Source organism: Malaclemys terrapin, chromosome 13 (genome assembly GCF_027887155.1).
Source record: "Malaclemys terrapin pileata isolate rMalTer1 chromosome 13, rMalTer1.hap1, whole genome shotgun sequence".
Taxonomy (NCBI): Eukaryota; Metazoa; Chordata; order Testudines; family Emydidae; genus Malaclemys; species Malaclemys terrapin.
In genome coordinates, this window is record NC_071517.1 from 31633062 (window position 1) to 31651187 (window position 18126).

At 51.4% G+C, this 18126-nt stretch overlaps 1 protein-coding gene across 1 annotated transcript in view; it reads right to left on the bottom strand.

Moving 5' to 3' along the window:
• Positions 1-7022: 7022 nt before the first annotated feature.
• Positions 7023-18126, bottom strand: part of LOC128848361 (butyrophilin subfamily 1 member A1-like) — an 82062-nt gene continuing 70958 nt past the window's right edge. Inside the window, exon 11 of the mRNA XM_054048341.1 lies at positions 7023-9275. Coding sequence (XP_053904316.1) covers positions 8722-9275 — 554 coding nt within the window. The 3' untranslated portion in view covers positions 7023-8721. The remainder of the gene's footprint in view (positions 9276-18126) is intronic.

The window sequence follows — 18126 nt, forward strand, 5'->3', positions numbered from 1 at the left end:
ACAAGGGCAACAAAGATGGTCCAAAGTATGGAACAGCTGCCATACGAGGAAAGACTAAAAAGATTAGGGCTGTTCAGTTTAGAAAAGAGACAACTATAGGGTTGCCAACTCTCCTGATGAAACTAACAGGCTGCAGAATTACTATAAGCAAGAGGAAGTACTTTTTCACATAATGGACAGTTAGCCTCTGGAACTCATTGCCACCGGATATTCTTATGGCCAAAAGAATAACTGGGGTTAAAAAGAATTGCAGAAGTTCCTGGAAGATAGGTCCATCAGTGGCTATTAGCCAAGATGGTCAGGGATGCAAACCCCTTCTCGGGGTGACCCTAAACCTCTGATGGTCAGAAGCCAGGACTGGAAGACAGGGGTGGATCACTCCATAATTGCCCTGTTCTGATCACTCCCACAGAAGCTCTGGTATGGGCTGATATCAAAGAATGGACACAGGGCTAGATGGACCATTGGTCTGCACCGTGTCCCCTGGACCTTAGCTGTGATGACTCCCCTCCTGTATGACAGCTGGTGATGTTGGGAGACAGTAGCCTGCTCCAGAGGCAAGCACCCAGCTGCCTCCTGGGCTCTGTCTGACCAGGGGAGCCTGGCCCTTGTCCCCCTTCCAGGGGCATTCTCACTTGCAGTGCTGTGGGCTGCCACCTGCCCGGTGCCCAGGTACTGGCATCTCACAGTTCATTTCTCTCCCAGTTTCCCCAAGGCCAATTGGACAGCGCACTCTGTGGGGCTGCTGCCTCTCTTCCCCACTGAACTTGCCAGCTCTTTCCATCTCCATATCAGGTGTCCGTGCTCTGAAACCCAGTCCTGCCTCTCCCATGAACTAGGACTTCTTCCTCTGTCTCACTCATCTCTCCTCTGGGGCCCCAACCTGCCTCTGCTCTGAGCACCCCTGTCAATTCCTCCTCCGTCTCGCTCATCCCTCCTCTGGGGCCCAGACCTTCCCACTGGCTGCTGCCTTGTGTTCCCTGTGGCCCACTCACTGGACTACAGGCTCCCTTCTGGTCTCTTGCCTCCTACAGTGCAAGAACTGTCTTCACTTCTGCTTCCTTCACTCTCCCCAGGAGGTCAGAGCCTCCTCCTCCTGTCCCTAGGGCATCCACTATCACAAGGGCTGCCAGTAGCACCTGGACCCTGCGCGCTCATGGCTGCACCTGGGGATCACTTTAGTGTCTGTGGACCATGGCCAGCTTGTCCTCTGAGCCTGCATTCCAGGGAGGGGACACCCTGGTAGCTGTTGGCTCAACTGCCCCCATCCTCATGTGGCCTTGCACCCCCACTGCCATTCAGCCCCTGACTCAGCACTGTCACCCCACTAATTCCCGAGCCCATGCTCTAGTCAGTGCCCCCCACCAGCCATTCTGAACCCCAGTCTGTGACCCACCCAGCAGCTTTGTGTGCTCCACTCTGTCTGTCCTAACCTGGCTCTGAGGGCAGAGTGCTGTGATGAACTTCTACTCCTGGGAAGGGCCGGTGAAAGGATATTTTGTGCCCTAGGCAAAACTTACACCTTGCGTCCCTGCTCCCTCTCCCCTTCTCCCTCCACTCCCCCTGGAGAATCGCTTATTATAAACTTTCAAAAATGAATACTGCATAATGTGGCATTGTTCATTAGAATTAATACAAGGGGGTCAGAGGAGATGATCACAATGGTCCCTTCTGGCCCGGGGGAACCTATGAGCAAGGAGGAGGCTGAGAATGCCCCCAGCTCGCAGGGTCTCTAAACGTTCCCAAGCTCTGAGTACTTTGCCCTCCAGGGGTGACCCGGGGCAAGGAGGGCAGAGCTGGACTCTCCCAGGGAGCAGGTGAGGATCTCCCTGGGGATCATGGCCGGCTCCCCGCATTGGCACAGTGCCACCAGAGGGGAATTGGTGTTTGGAAGTGGCACCTGCGCCAGCCCTTTCCCCTCCGTCGCGCTGCGGGGTTTAGTTTCACTTTCCCTCGCCCCAGGAGGTGGCTGCGCCCGGCCCCAGGTGCAGTGCATTGGAGCGTGAAGCTCACCTGAGCTCAGGACGGTGGGGGCGGGTTTGTTATGGAGGCCTCGCTCCCCGCCCTGCCCCGCTCAGCTGACTCCCATGACGCCGGACACCGCTTTTTGGCGTCCCCAAATCTTGGCGCCCTAGGCGGCCGCCTAGTTAGCCTAGTGGTTACACCGGCCCTGCTCCTGGGGGGATTCTGTGACACTGCACATGCCCAGAATTTTATTTTCCTGAAGAAAATACATTCTGCCTGAGAAGTTCTGCAGTTCCACCTTTTACCCACCAGATGCTGCTGTGGTCCTAGAAAGCCAGCTATTATAGCCATGGTGGCCTCTGGTGGGCAAAAGGCAGAACTGCAGCACTTCTCAGGCAGAATATCTTTTCTCTGGGGAAAAAAAATCTGCACCAGACATGAATTCTGCATATGGGCAGTGGCACACAATTCCTCCAGGAGTAGGAATTGCTAGTCTGCATTCTTAGCTACCTTTTAAACTCCACCCGTGAGTTCTCTGGCTGCTGTGAACATTTCAGACCTGCTCCTTATTGTGTAGAGAGCAAAAGACACAACACTTCCCTTCCCTTCCCAGAAATTCCTTGAGCTGGGGATGCTGTAACTTGATTCCCCAAGCAGGTCTCCATGAAGGAAAATGGCCACTTTGATCCATCAGAGCAGAGGAGTATGAGATTTGTCTAAGAACACCCAGAATTGCAGGTGGTAGGGGCAGGGCTTCATGAAAATTATCCAGGATGCTGTGCATTCTAATGGGATTCACTTTCTTTCTCTCCTTAGCAATCCACTACCTCTCTTTACCATAAGACAGTAACACACACACTTAATAATTTCAAATGCCTTTTTTATGAATAACACTCCAAAAATAAACTGTTATATCGCTGCAGTTACAATGCACCCGCACTAGACCAACATCCCTAGCTAGAGAGTTGTTATTTCCCTTTAAAAGGAAGCCTATAACACAGGGCCTAGACCCAAAAATATATATAATAGATTACAAAATAGATACAAAGATTGGGACTTTTGACAATCAGAGATCTTCCGCTTTCACACAGGCTCACCCTGGATATTATATTGACAATTGAATAAAACATTTAGATCTATAGTACAACCAGGTGTTTCAGCACCCGTACTATTGGGCACAAACACAGCTTCAAACAAATCAGATTTGACAATTGCAGTAGCTGTGAGACTCGTACACTGTGTTGGGTTCAGTGATATGTAGGCAGGTCTCAATGAGCCCTCCCCCCGACATCTAGTGCTGAGCTGGGCGGGAAGATTTCAGGAACCGACTGCATTTGTATAAACACACCTACTCTGCGTAGGTGCGCACCAGAGGGAACTGCTTTGACAAAGTGATCAATTTTGGCTGGGTTTGGATTCCAAATCACTTTATTATTGAATGCAGGGGTAGTGAAATGTTATCTTTATTGTATGAGTAATGGGCAGTGGAATTGTGCTTAGCCTGCCTGAATGAGGGGGTCACCCTCAGCTACCTCACTTGCTAAGCAGGGGTAGGGAGGCCAACTGCTAGTGTAACAGAAAAGAATGGCTGTAGGTAGGGTCTGCCTGAAGAACTCTTCTAGACATTATTTAACTCTTCTGTTTAAAGACAAAGCTGGTTGGACTCAGTTGGGAGTCTTTATTGTGTGAAGTGATCACTAGAATTAAAATGACTAATAACTGGCAGCTGACAGTGTGAACACACAGCGGCATTTTCCTGTGGCGCTCTCTGAGGAGTGCTGTAACTCCCGGCATTGCAGGAGTTGATACAGGATATCATGCAAAGCAAATGTCCTTCTCGGATTGGACTTAACTTTACAATGAAGTGGACTGGGTGGACAGCTCCCCGGTAAATCAAACACTTTGCATCTTTCCCCATGTTAAATACATCTGAAGTGTTTTTAAACGTTAGCCAAGCTAATTGTTTATCACTCTCTGTATTTATTATTGCTGCACAATAAAGCTTCTAATCAGCTATAACAAGTGCACATGTGACTAATGGATGACACAGGGCAGCAAAGACTTCTATTGCCCATTGTGCTGGAACAGTGTATTTATGCAAGTTTTCAGTTGCAGAAGTTTGGCCTGTATTTATTTACTTGTGAAAAACACGGAAAGTTAGATTCTGACTGTGTGGAGACATCAACTATTGTACAATCACATTATAATGTTTACTTTGCTTACTACATATGGGATTATAATAAAAAATGTCATAGGAAAGATCCAAATGATAACTCCAGCCTGTGTTCTTGTACATAGGTTGTTAAACCCTGGAAATTGCTGGGAGCAGATTGAACTATGACCATATATATCATTATTGCAACCACTGTCATATAGTTGCAACAAATCTTGTACAAAGATGGTCAAGTAAGATATCTATGAAAAGGTTGTAGTTTGCTGATTGTGATTAAACTACTTGTATGTGTGTAGCATTTATGTATTTGAAGTTATGAGTATTGGCTATGTATCTGTATTTCAATGTGTTTGATTCTAAGTAGCACCAGTGAAGCATTTGGCCAGCTCATTGAGAAGGGACTACTCCGATTAAGTGCCCCATCAAGAAACACTTAACTGACAATGGACCCTGTGAGACTCCAATCCACATCTGAGGAGCCTTCCTGGGAATGTTCAAAGTAGCATGTGAGCAATGGCTGCCACCTGCAAAGAACTGAATCATGCATAGACATGTGACTTGCCCATGTGACTTCAAACTCCATCTTCTGCTGTGATTTTCCACAGTAAGATCAATGGGGATCTTCCACATGATAGAGGATATAAAAAGCAGGGCCGGCTCTAGCTTTTTTGCTGCCCCAAGCAGCAAAAAAAAGCGCCGCCCCCCGAGCCCCCCAGCCGAGCGCCGCCAGACCCCCCCCAGAGCGCCGCCCCCCCCGCCGAGTGCCGCCGGAACCCCTATCCAGCGCCGTGCCGCCCCCCCGACGAGTGCCGCATGCCGGAGCCTGCCCCCCGTGCCGAGCGCCGCCAGAACCGCCCCCCCAGCCCCGTGCTGCCCTCCCCCCGCCGAGCACCGTGCAGCGCAGCGCTGCCGGAGCCCGCCCCCCGCCGAGAGCCGCTGGAACGCCGCCCAGCGCCGCCGGAGCCCGCCAAGAGCCGCCGGAACGCCCCCCCCCACGCCGCCAGAGCCCGCCCCCCGCCGAGAGCCGTTGGAACTCCCCCCCGCGCCACCAGAGCCCGCTCCCCGCTGAGAGCCGTCGGAACTCCCCCCAGCGCCGCCGGAGCCCGCCCCCGCCCCCCACCGAGAGCCGCCGGAACGCCCCCCCCTGCGCCGCCAGAGCCGGCCCCTGCCCCCTGCCGAGAGCCGCCGGAACGCCCCCCCCTCCCCAGGAATGCTGCGCCGCGCTCCCCCCGCCGCCCCTTACCAGGTGCCGCCCCAAACATGTGCTTGGGTGCCTGGTGCCTGGAGCCGGCCCTGATAAAAAGGCCCTGGAAGTCCCCCCATTTTGTCTTCAAACCTGCTTCTGATCTCTGGAGGAACTTTGCTACATACTGAAGCTCTAAACAAAGGACTGAAGGACCCATCCAAATCTGTGGGTGTACTCCAGAGACTTGATTTGAGGCAGCAGTTTATTCCATCACTGCTATAAGCCTGAACCAAGAACTTTTCAATTGTTGTATGTATTTGATTCCTTTAACTGATTTTAACTCTCATCTATATTTCTTTCTTTTTATGAATAAACCGTTAGATTTTACATCCCAAAAGATTGGCGAAATCGTGATTTTTGGGTAAGATTTGATTTTTATATTGACTTGGGTTTTGTGGCTGGTCCTTTGGGATCAGGAGAACCTTTAATTGGGGACACTGGTTTTCATAATCAGTCATTCCTATAAGGAGTGCTACTGGTGGTAGAAGGGAACTGGGGTACCTGAGGGAATTGATTGTATGACTTCTGGTTAGCCAGTGGGGTGAAACTGAAGTCCTCTCTGTTTGGCTGGTTTGGTGTGCCTTAGGCCTAGTCTTCACTTACCGGCTGGTCCGGCGGCACGCCATCGATGTTCTGGGATCGATTTATCGCGTCTGGTTAAGACGCGATAAATCGATCCCGGATCGATCCCGGAAGTGCTCACAGTCGGCGCCAGTACTCCAGCTCGCCGAGAGGAGTACGCGGCATCGACGGGGGGAGACTTCCGGCCGCGTCTGGACCGCGGTAAGTTCGGACTAAGGTACTTCGAATTCAGCTACGTTATTAACGTAGCTGAATTTGCGTACCTTAGTCCGATTTGGGGACTTAGTGGGGACCAGGCCTTAGAGGTGAAGAACCACCAGCCTGAGGCTGTGATTGCCCTGTTTCTCAGCAAATTGCCCTGAATTGGTACTCTCAGTAGGTGTCCCATGAGAGCACCCCTTGTTACAGAAGGGCAGAGGGGATCACTTGCACCCCGTAGGGAGCCTGATGAGGTCACTAGCTCAGCATTGAGAAGAAAGCAGCAGTATAAAAGGCTGAACCAGGGAGCAGGAAGAGGGCTCCTCATAACTGCTGCTATTCTGTGATGCACCATGAAAGGTAATAAAGACACTTGGTGGAGGTGCCCTGGCAGACTGGAGGCTGCTTACCTCACACAGAGGTTTGCCAGCCCAGGGTTGCTGGATCTGAGGGGGAGCCCATTCATAGTTAGACATTTAAAAATGAACATTGCCTGCAATCTCTTCATGACACCTCATGCTGTAAATTGTGAGTGACAACACATTTTTATGTCTTGTCAGATAGGTTAATATACAACATGTTTTTTACTATTTGCCAACATATTTGCCCATGTAATAACACAATAAGATTGGATAAGAAACCACAGTAATTACACATAATTCAGTGAGAAATAGGGAAAGGATCGCAGATATTTCTGAAGGAAATTTTAGGGAAAAATTATCTATTTTTAGATTAAAATTTCCCTGTGTTAAAAACTAGGAAAAACACATAGCTTCAGCAGCCCATGCCACCTAGACACCAGCAGACTGGATAAAAGCACAAATGAATCCATCAAAAGATAACTTTAGGGTATTTATTTTCAAATAATCAAAGTAAGTTTAGGGCACTCTGACATGAATGGCATATTGTGAATAAATTTTCAAAACTGAATTATTACATTGAAAGTGTTCATAACACATCACATTTAAAACAAAAAGTAGTCCTAGCAATGCCATGTGATGTGCCTCCCCTCATACTCTGCTCAGCTAGCTCTTCAAGAAATTAGTTCAATTGCTAATTTGAAGGAATTAGATCAATCAGTCACTATTTTTACAGCGCATTCCTGAAAGTGGTGGACAGAACCCAGAGGAACTGAGATGAATTTCCTGGAGCAACTTTATTTTCTTTGTGCTCTAAACCTCACATGACAACAAAATATCACCCTTTCGACTGATTTATGGCCAAGAAGAAAGGTTTCCTAATAAAGCATCACCAAATTCCATGTTATGTGTCATCAAGTGCCAGCATCTTTAATACAATGAACTTAATGTATGATGATTCGGTAAAGGAATACAACCCTGTCTCTGTTTCTTTACCAAAATATATTTGTTTCATCCTTAGAACCAAGAACATAAAGAGCCCAGCAGTACATTGAAATCAACAGTGGACACTGACAGTACATTGCCTGCAAATAATATTTCTAAAGAAAAATAAACTAAGAAAAGGAAATTGTAAAAGAGATTTCTATATATAGGCAGATAGCGTTTGAGGTTCCGGACCGTGTTTTCTTAATTGATGTGAGAACAAGAAAGGAAGTGTCATATCTTGATTACTGATTATATGAAGCTAGAAAGTTAAAAATCACATGAATTAATACTAACAGAAGTTCAAAGACTATTTTATAGTCTTGTGTGAGTTAACTTAAATATATTGCTTAATTCATTGTATAATTTTTTCACCAATTAATTGTCAAAGGTGTAGTGAAGGGGTTGGGTGTATGTGACTGGCCTGCCAGAGAGAACCAATCAAGACAATAAAGAGAGGAAAAGAGAGTGAGAGCAGCTGCATACGTGTGTAGTTGTGATGTTTATGACACATGTACATTGTAACTGAGCAACCCAGTCTGACAATTTAATAATTGTTTTTGTTAAGATAAATATTTTGGATTTCTTGAAATTCCACAGCTGAAATACAAATTATACTATTTAGAGAAGTTAAACTTCAATATAGATTTGAGGGAAAAATTAAAAAAAAATGTAAATAATTCCATTTCTAAAAATATGTTTAGATGCTTGTTTTTGAAATGCTGTTGAAATGTAAATGAAAATGTTCTTGCATTTACACCTTGTGACAATAATATTTTCTAAATTAAATTTTTTCTTTCATATTTTACATTGAGATTTCACAGGGGTAGAATATTCTGACAGGAGTGAATGATCCCCGTCCACCACCATCTGCTACCCCTGGGACAGAGGACGGGGAAAGGTGAGGACAGCAAAAACCACCAGCTGTCTGGCAGTATTTCTTACCAGCATTGCCCTGTGCCAGGGATGGAGCAAACACAGAGGGAGGGGTGAAAATCTGTCTTGCTCCTTCCAGCAAGTGGGACCCATTCACCCAGCCTGGGGTGGGGTTGCCAGGTGTTCAGTTCTCAACTAGAACCTCCAGTTGAAAAGGGAAACTGGCAGCGTCCGATCAGCACGAAAAGTCCAGTTATCTGCAGTAACTGCCCCCCACCACTGGGGGCGGGAAGAGCAGCAGTGCTTGGAGGGGCCAGTCTGTGCCGCAGGGGTCACTGTCAGGGAGAGAGATTCCCTCCGGCCTGAGCTGGGACTGGGCAGATTTTCAGAGGATCCGCGTTTGTACCCCAATCATAGTAACCAGGACTGAAATAAGGGCGGAGCGTCCCGGAGAAGGTGTCAGTGAAAGTGAAGAGACGGGACCTGTCAGTCACATTGTAAAACGAGACCTCGCCTGCCTCATAGTCCAGGAAAATCCCCACCCGACTGGGCCTGATGCTCACGGCGAGGGAGGTCGAGGGGGAGGTGAGGGCCTGGTATACCCCACCCTTCAGCCACACAACCCAGTATCCATCCTCAGGTGTGAGTGTGACCTTCCCCTTCCTGCTCACAGATTCCCTACAAACCCCCAGGTACCAGCCTATCTTGCCTCCCACCTCCACCTCCCAGTAACGCCTCCCACCCATGAACCCCTCAGCACCCAGGACCCAGATATCATGCTCAAATCCCTCAGACTTGTTGGACAGATCCCAGGCTCCGTGGCTCACATGTTTCCGATCCTCAGACAGGACGAGGTTGGGATGAGCCGTGTCTGGATCCAGAGTCACGTCCACTAGGGAGAGAGTCACAAAGTCAGTGCCGGGGGCAGGGGCTGGTCACTGGCATCAAAGAGAAATTAACCTGCATTCCCGTCACTCCCCACAGTGCCTGTCCCTTCCCTCGCACCCACCCCCCCCGGCAACTTCCCCTTAGTTCTCCCCCTGCCCCTCCCCTCACCCTCTGCCCCCCTGACACCAGCACCCCTCACCCCCCCTCTAATGCCCTGGTGCCAGCCCCTCCCTTCACTCTTCCTCTGCCCCCCGAGTCACATCTCTACCATTGCCCCCATCTGCCTCCATGGTACCTGTCCTTCCCTTCCCCTCTTTGGACCCCTGGTGTAAGCCCTTTCCCTCACCCTATCTCTACCCCACTGGTGCTCCCACCGCTCCTCGCATCTGCCCATCTGCTCAGTCCCACATCCCTCCTGGTGCCTGGCCTTTCCTCGCCCCCGTCAGTCTTTCTGGCACCTACCCCTCATGCCCTTCTCCACTTTTATGACTGCCCCTTTCCTTTGCTCCCCTGTTGCCCCCTGGGGTCTGCCCCACTCCTCACCCCCCATGGCCCTCTGGCACCCGCCCTACCCCTCACCCCTCTTTATCCCCTTGTCACCTACACCTTCCCCCACCCACTCCTTTCCCCTGGTGCCAGCCCCTCCTTCTACCCACCCTCTGCCTTCCCAGTGCCTGCCTGTCTGTTCACCCCTTTTGTCCCCTGGTGCGAGCCCTGTCCCTCTCCCCCACTCTGAGCCCCAGTGCCTGCCCCTTCTCCTGCCCCCTTTGTCCCCTTGTGCCCACCCCTCCCCTTATCTCCAGTACTACCCCTCATGCATACTCTATGGCCCTAATTCCTGCCTCTCCTTTTCCCCCTTATCCCCCAACCCCCAGTGCCCACTCTTCCCATTACTCCATTCTTCCCCCTGGCACCTTCCCCTCCTCACGCCTTCCTCCGCCCACTGGTGACTGCCCTTGCCCCAGCCAGCCCCTCTGCCCCCAGGCTCCTGCCTCACTCTGTGTCATAGAATTATAGAAGATTAGGGTTGGAAGAGACCTCAGGAGGTCATCTAGTCCAACCCCCTGCTCAAAGCAGGACCAATCCCAACTAAATCATCCCAGCCAGCGCTTCATCAAGCGGGCCTTAAAAACCTCTAAGGATGGAGATTCCACCACTTCCCTAGTTAACCCATTCCAGTGCTTCACCACCCTCCTAGTGAAATAGTGTTTCCTAATATCCAACCTAGACCTCCCCCACTGCAACTTGAGACCATTGCTCCTTGTTCTGTCATCTGCCACCACTGAGAACAGCCTAGCTCCATCCTCTTTGGAAACCCCCTTAAGGCAGTTGAAGGCTGCTATCAAATCCCCCCTCACTCTTCTCTTGTGCAGACTAAATAACCCCAGTTCCCTCAGCCTCTCCTCGTAAATCATGTGCCCCAGCCCCCTAATCATTTTTGTTGCCCTCTGCTGGACTCTCTCCAATTTGTCCACATCCTTTCTGTAGTGGGGGGATCAAAACTGGACGCAATACTCCAGGTGTGGCCTTACCAGTGCCGAATAGAGGGGAATAATCACTTCCCTCGATCGTCTGGCAATGCTCCTACTAATGCAGCCCAATATGCCGTTAGCCTTCTTGGCAACGAGGGCACACTGCTGACACATATCCAGCTTTTCATCCACTGTAATCCCCAGGTCCTTGTTCCTGGTGCCTGCCCATTCGCTCCCCCACCCCATGGTCCTGGCACCTGCCACACCCCTCATCCCTTCCACCTCCTGGTGCCCACTCCTCTTGGCCCCCCATTGCCTTTGTGCCTGACTCTCCCCTCTTCCCCTGCCCCCTTCTGCTCCTGTCACCTGTCCCTCCCCTTTCCTCTCCCAGCATCATCTGTCCCCTTCCCCCATCCCCCATTGACACCTTCCCACCCCCACCTCCGCTCCCCCTGCCCTTTCCCGGCTCATTGTCTCCTCACAGGCAGAGGGGCCAGACTCCCCTCAGGGGTAGGGTGGCCAGACATCCCTTTTTTAAAAGGACAGTCCCATATTAAACTCTCCTGCCGGTGTTCCAGTTTTTTCTTAAAAATGGGCAAATTGTCCTGTATTTTCTGTCTCTGCCCCATCAGTAGTGGTGGGTCCTGCTGCTGGCCAGATCCCTGCTCACCAGACGCCCACCCACCAGCAGTGAGGAGGAGATGGCCAGTGGCTGACGATGGGGGTGGGTTTGCAAGGCTGGTGTGGGGCGAAGATGCAGAACGCAGGGCCAGACTCTCCCCCTGCTGGTCCATCAGTGCAGCCCTCACTGCGTGCCAGCTCTCAGCCAGCAGGACCCTGACCCCTGTCCCATTTCCGGCCAGTGCTGGCTGCGTCCTGCGAGCTGCGGTAGCTGGGGAGTGCAGGCAGGTACCAGGCAGCAGCCAGTTACATGTTGCCCCTGCTGCCCACCCCTCAGCCCTTTACGTGCTCCCCCTCTTGCTGTCCTCTCCCTGCTTTGCTCCTTCCCACCCCCAGCCCCACTGCTCCTCCATATCTGCTTCCCCCCAGCAGGGCACATCCTGCTCCCAGCACTATGTGAAGAAACAGCCCCTGATCCGAGTGCTCAGCAGCTCCCCAGCAGCCTCGCCGGCAGGCTCTTTCCTTCCCCCACTGCCTCTGGCTAGGCCAGCACTCTGGGAAAGCCCAAGACCCTCCAGCCCGGGGCACTGGCCAAGAGGAGCCGAGCTCTGCATGTGCCAACCTCACCCTCCCCCCCCCCCCCCAGCAGTGGCACATGGAAGCCTCTCCTCTCCTCAGTAAGCTCTGGAGTGGGGCCAGGAAAGCGATTTCCAGCCTGTTCACGCCCCAAACCTGCAGGCTCCACAGCAGCCCCTGGGGTAGGGTCCTGCCCCCAGGGAGTGCGGAGCTTCTCCATCCCCTAGGCATCCTCCCTGCTGAGCCACCTCTCTGGCCTGGTTCCCTGAAGCCCCTGCAATCAGGTTCCCTGGGCCCTGGTGCACAATGCATCCTTAGGGCTTAACCCCTTCCTGCCTGCACTAAAGTCAGAGGGGGCTGGCTGGGTTATGTCGGTGGCCATCCCCTGGCGTAACCCCTCCCCTCACTGGGGTTATGGATGACTAGAGGCAAGGGCCAAGTGGTACTGTGGAGTCGCAGGCACCTGGGAGGCAGAGGAATATGAGGGACGGGGCAGACCCCAGGGAATCTCTGTTGCTTTGGAGGGGGGATTTCCTCACTTCCTGCCCCCTCCATCTGGGAGAAGGTGCATTGGGTGCCAGTCCCAGCCCATACCTGCGCAGCGCATCTGCACTAGGGGTTTGCACCGGGGCAGCTACGTCGGCGCAAGGAAACCCCGGCAGACACGGCCTGAGACACTGCTGTGCCAGGGGCCATAACCTCTCCCCTCACTGAGGTTATGGCTTAGTAATTACAGGGTCACTGGAGCAGGGGAGCTGGACTCTGGGCTCCAAGATATGGCCCGACCCACTGGGCTGCAGAGTCATTCTCACTCCCACGCTCTGGCCCAGGCCCATGGCAGTGTTTAGACACAGGGGGCGTCTTCAGCAGGAGAGATTGAGGGAGCCCCACGTCAGACACTCGGAGCCCAGCGGGTCCAGCCCTCACCTGAGGGGGGAGACCCACATTCCAATTCCCACCCCACATCACACAGGGGGCACCTTTTTCTGTTCATTTAAACTAGTCAGCAAACTCAACATGGATTCGGGAATAGTTTCAATCGAACCAAAAATATAAACTATTTCTCCAAAACATTTCTCCCAGCCCCACTTCAAACCTGTCTGAGCAACTTAGGAGTCCAAACTCCAGAGATGTGCAGTGAGTGACTGTCAACATCCCCGGAAACACACAGTTACGGGCAGGCCGTGCTCAGGGCATCAGCTATGAAACATTCCACAGCTGCTGTTAAATTTGCCCTAGGTAGAAAAATTCCCCCCTCCAGACCCTGATCTCACCCCCACATCAGGCTGAAACTGGAGACTCGGCTCCAGACTGAACTCTCTGCCCAGAGAGATTTGTCCCATGGACTCTGCAAGTGGCACAGACCCTCTGCAGCTGCACCTAGGTGTCTCCCAGAGTGGATAATGGTCACAGAGACCATCTCAGATCCTCAGGAGCTCAGGTATCTCCATCTAATAACTGCGCCAGCCACCCTGCTCGCTCTCATTAATCGGCCCTGGGCCAGACACGCTGGGAACTTTCACACCCAGACTCTGGAGACACTTTGGGTTCATCTACACAGCCCACAGCAGCGAGTCCTGGAGCTCAGTCCACAGACTGAGGTTTGTGGGGCTCCTGCTATGGAGCTAAAAAGAGCCATACAGACCTTCTGGCTCAGTCTGAATTTCGGGCCCTTAAGCCCAGGGAGCAGAGGGGGCTTCAAACTCAAGCTCCAGCCCCAGACACAACATCTACACAGCTGTGTTTAATGCTGTAGCACAAACTGCACCAGCCAAAATCTGTCACCCCGACTCTGAGACTCGCCCAGGAGGGCTGACAGAGCAGCATGGCACAGACACCTTCCATGTTGGTGGGACATTTACTCTCCCAAGCTGGTGTCTGGAGGGCCAGCAACAGCCATGGGTGTTCCAGCTCCCATTGCTGGAAGTGCCCAGGCACCCACAGTGACGCACTGAGGAGGGACAGTGACTCAAAAGTGTCACCCTGACCCACCACAGACAGGGCTGGTCCAATGCTGTGCACTGACTGTGGGCAGGATGGGCACATAAGATGGGGCTGCCTCCAGGAGCAAGGACGGGGAAACTGGCCTGGTTTCCCAGAACACTTGGGGAACAGGGGAGTCCCAGGTTATTAAAGACACCCTGCCATGGGGAGAGCAGGCCCAGGACTGTGGGAAATCCCATTTTGGCCTGGGAAAAGTGACCCTCCCTCCCCCCAGAGTTAATTTGTTTTGACTGCAGGGAAAAGGGACACGTAAAAAGATGGTGCCCTACAAGAACTTTGGACTTTGTGCAGAGGGGATGTCGCTATCGGGCAGGAAGAGTTTCTAGTACTGGGTAAAATGGGTAGCTAAGAAAGCAGGTCCTGGGGTATAAGCTTCAGAGGGAGAGGCTGGCCATGGGTTTCAGACATCCCTCTGCTTACCAGGGATACCTTAGCCTCACTCCCAGATTCAAAGCTTGGGAATTGGGGGCATTTGAGCAGCTTCCCCCAAGAACCTGAACTGACTCCCTTGGAAAATGATCCAACCAGCAGCTCTAGTGGACAGCCGGCTCTCTGGGCCAGGGGAGCTGAGTCAGAAGCTAAATGTGATTCAGCATTTCCGGTGGTCCCAAGAGAGGGGTGTGACAAGAGCTCTGACAGGGATATTGAACAGCTCTGTAATTTGCAGGCCCAGGTGGGGGTTTTCTTACTGAAATTGACCAAGCAACAGGAGCAAACCCAGTGACCAGAGGACAGGCAGAAGGAGCTACTCGCAGAGCAGGAGAGAAGCCACCAGACTGTGGCTACAGAGAGCAAATGGGTCAATGCACTGAAAAAGGAACAGGGCGTTCGGCAGAAGAAATTCTGCTCTAGCTCCCAAGAAGCCCAGCCATTGAAGATAAAGCTCCAGCACCCATGTTAGCCAAGGACTGGTGTGATTATTGATATTCAGGAGAAACTCACAGCTGCTGAATGTACCAAGCACCAGGCACCACCCCACAGGGAGGAAGTGGCAGTTGGAATTGCCAATACCCCTGGTCAAGGAGCCCAGGCCCTAGAGGAGAAGCAGCACCTGGAGACCAGAATAGTTCATCTAAGGGAGGTGCAAAGCAACAGGGAGATGGAGAACAACAATCTCAAGACAGCCAAGCTGCAGGCAGCCAAGGTAGAAAATGAGCCATGCAGGAGGAAAGTTACCCAGGAGCCAAAACAGGAAGGGATTGAACAAGCCCTAGGCCTTGCGAAGGAGGGGCCCAGAAAGGGCTACAGGATGTGAGTGGTGTGGCTGGGAAACTAGAGGACGGTTTGCTGGGACACAGGAGCCTGCCACACCGGTTAGAAGGAAGAAATTTGGAGAAGGTGAAACAGAGGGTGTCTGCAACTGAGCTGGGAGGTGAGATTCCCAGCTCATGTAGACGTACCTGCACTAACTCTGCTCAAGCTAGCACGTTGAAGGTAGTTGTGTAGTCCGGCAAGGATGGGCAGCTCAGGCCAGCTGCCTGAGTATGCACCAAGGGGGCTGGGCGGGTTTGTACTCAGGGAGGTAGCTGAAGCTGCCACCTGTGCTACCCTGGCCACATGGCTATTGGAGTACTAATTCAGCTACGTCTACATGAGCTGGGAATCATACCTCTTAGCTCCAATATAGATGTTTCCTACTAGAGGAGAAGGAACAGATTATGAAAGAAGTTAAAGAACTAGTATCCGAGGGGTAGCCATGTTAGTCTGAATCTGTAAAAAGCAACAGAGGGTCCTGTGTCACCTTTAAGACTAACAGAAGTATTGGGCGCATAAGCTTTTGTGGGTAAAAACCTCACTTCTTCAGATGCAAGTAATGGAAATTTCCAGAGGCAGGTATAAATCAGTATGGAGATAATGAGGTTAGTTCAATCAGGGGGGTGAGGTGCTCTGCTAGCAGTTGAGGTGTGAACACCAAGGGAGGAGAAACTGCTTCTGTAGTTGGATAGCCATTCACAGTCTTGGTTTAATCCTGATCTGATGGTGTCAAATTTGCAAATGAACTGGAGCTCAGCAGTTTCTCTTTGGAGTCTGGTCCTGAAGTTTTTTTGCTGTAAGATGGCTACCTTTACATCTGCTATTGTGTGGCCAGGGAGGTTGAAGAGTTCTCCTATGGGTTTTTGTATATTGCCATTCCTGATATCTGACTTGTGTCCATTTATCTTCTTGCGTAGTGACTGTCCAGTTTGGCCAATGTACATAGCAGAGGGGCATTGCTGGCACATGATGGCATATATAACGTTGGTGGACATGCAGGTGAATGAGCCGGTGATGTTGTAGCTGATCTGGTTAGGTCCTGTGATGGTGTTGCTGGTGTAGATATGTGGGCAGAGTTGGCATCGAGGTTTGTTGCATGGGTTGGTTCCTGAGTTAGAGTTGTTATGGTGCGGTGTGTGGTTGCTGGTGAGAATATGCTTAAGGTTGGTGGGTTGTCTGTGGGCGAGGACTGGCCTGCCTCCCAAGGTCTGTGAAAGTGAGGGATCATTGTCCAGGATGGGTTGTAGATCACTGATGATGCATTGGAGAGGTTTAAGCTGAGGACTGTAGGTGATGGCCAATGGAGTTCTGTTGGTTTTTTTTTTGGGCCTGTCTTGTAGCAGGAGGTTTCTGGGTACACGTCTGGCTCTGTTGATTTGTTTCTTTATTTCCTTGTGTGGGTATCGTAGTTTTGAGAATGCTTGGTGAAGATCTTGTAGGTGTTGGTCCCTGTCTGAGGGGTTGGAGCAGATGCGATTGTACCTCAGTGCTTGGCTGTAGAGGCTGATAAAGGAGGTGCTGTTGTCATCATGAACAGGTCTGTCTACCAGAAGGAAGCTGCCAGACAACTCTCCAATACTAAATTCTACAGGCTACTTTCCTCAGATCCCACTGAGGAATACACTAAGAAACTGCACCATCTACTCAGGACACTCCCTACACTAACACAGGAACAAATCAACATACCCTTAAAGCCCCGACCGGGGGTATTCTATCTACTACCCAAGATCCACAAACCTGGAAATCCTGGACGCCCCATCATCTCGGGCATTGGCACTCTCACTGAAGGACTGTCTGGATATGTGGACTCCCTGCTCAGACCCTACGCCACCAGCACTCCCAGCTATCTCTGTGACACCACAGATTTCCTGAGAAAACTACAATGCATTGCTGACCTCCCAGAAAGCACCATCCTAGCCACCATGGATGTAGAGGCTCTCTACACAAACATCCCACACACAGATGGAATACAAGCTGTCAGGAACAGTATCCCTGATGATGACACAGCACAACTTGTTGCTGAGCTCTGTGACTTTATCCTCACGCACAATTATTTCAAATTTGGTGACAATATATACTTCCAGACCAGTGGCACCGCTATGGGCACCTGCATGGCCCCACAATATGCCAACATTTTTATGGCTGACCTGGAACAACGCTTCCTCAGCTCTCATCCACTCATGCCCCTTCTCTACCTACGCTACATTGATGACATCTTCATCATCTGGACCCATGGGAAGGAGACCCTGGAAGAATTCCACCATGATTTCAACAGCTTCCACCCCACCATCAACCTCAGCCTGGACCAATCTACGCGGGAGGTCCACTTCCTAGACACCACAGTACAAATAAGCGATGGCCACGTTAACACCACCCTATACCGAAAACCCACTGACCGCAACGCCTACCTTCATGCCTCCAGCTTCCACCCCGGACACACCACACGATCCATCGTCTACAGCCAAGCGCTGAGGTACAACCGCATCTGCTCCAACCCCTCAGACAGAGAGCTTATGCTCCCAATACTTCTGTGAGTCTTAAAGGTGCCACAGGACCCTCTGTTGCTTGTTAAAGAACTAGACAGACTAAAGCTGAGGCCTCAAGAGAGGACAGAGGTGCAGGCTGAGGGCTCTGGTGTGTGCGATAAGGGAGAGCCCAGCAATAAATCACCAGGAGGCTGAATTTACGCAGGGGAGTGCAGTGATGCCGTGGGTGTTGTCATAACTATAAAGGGAAGGGTAACAGCTCTCCTGTGTACAGTACTATAAAATCCCTCCTGGCAAGAGACTCCAAAATCCTTTTACCTGTAAAGGGTTAAGAAGCTCGGGTAACCTGGCTGACACCTGACCCAAAGGACCAATAAGGGGACAAGATACTTTCAAATCTTGGGGGGGGGGGGAAGGCTTTTGTTTGTGCTCTTTGTTTAGG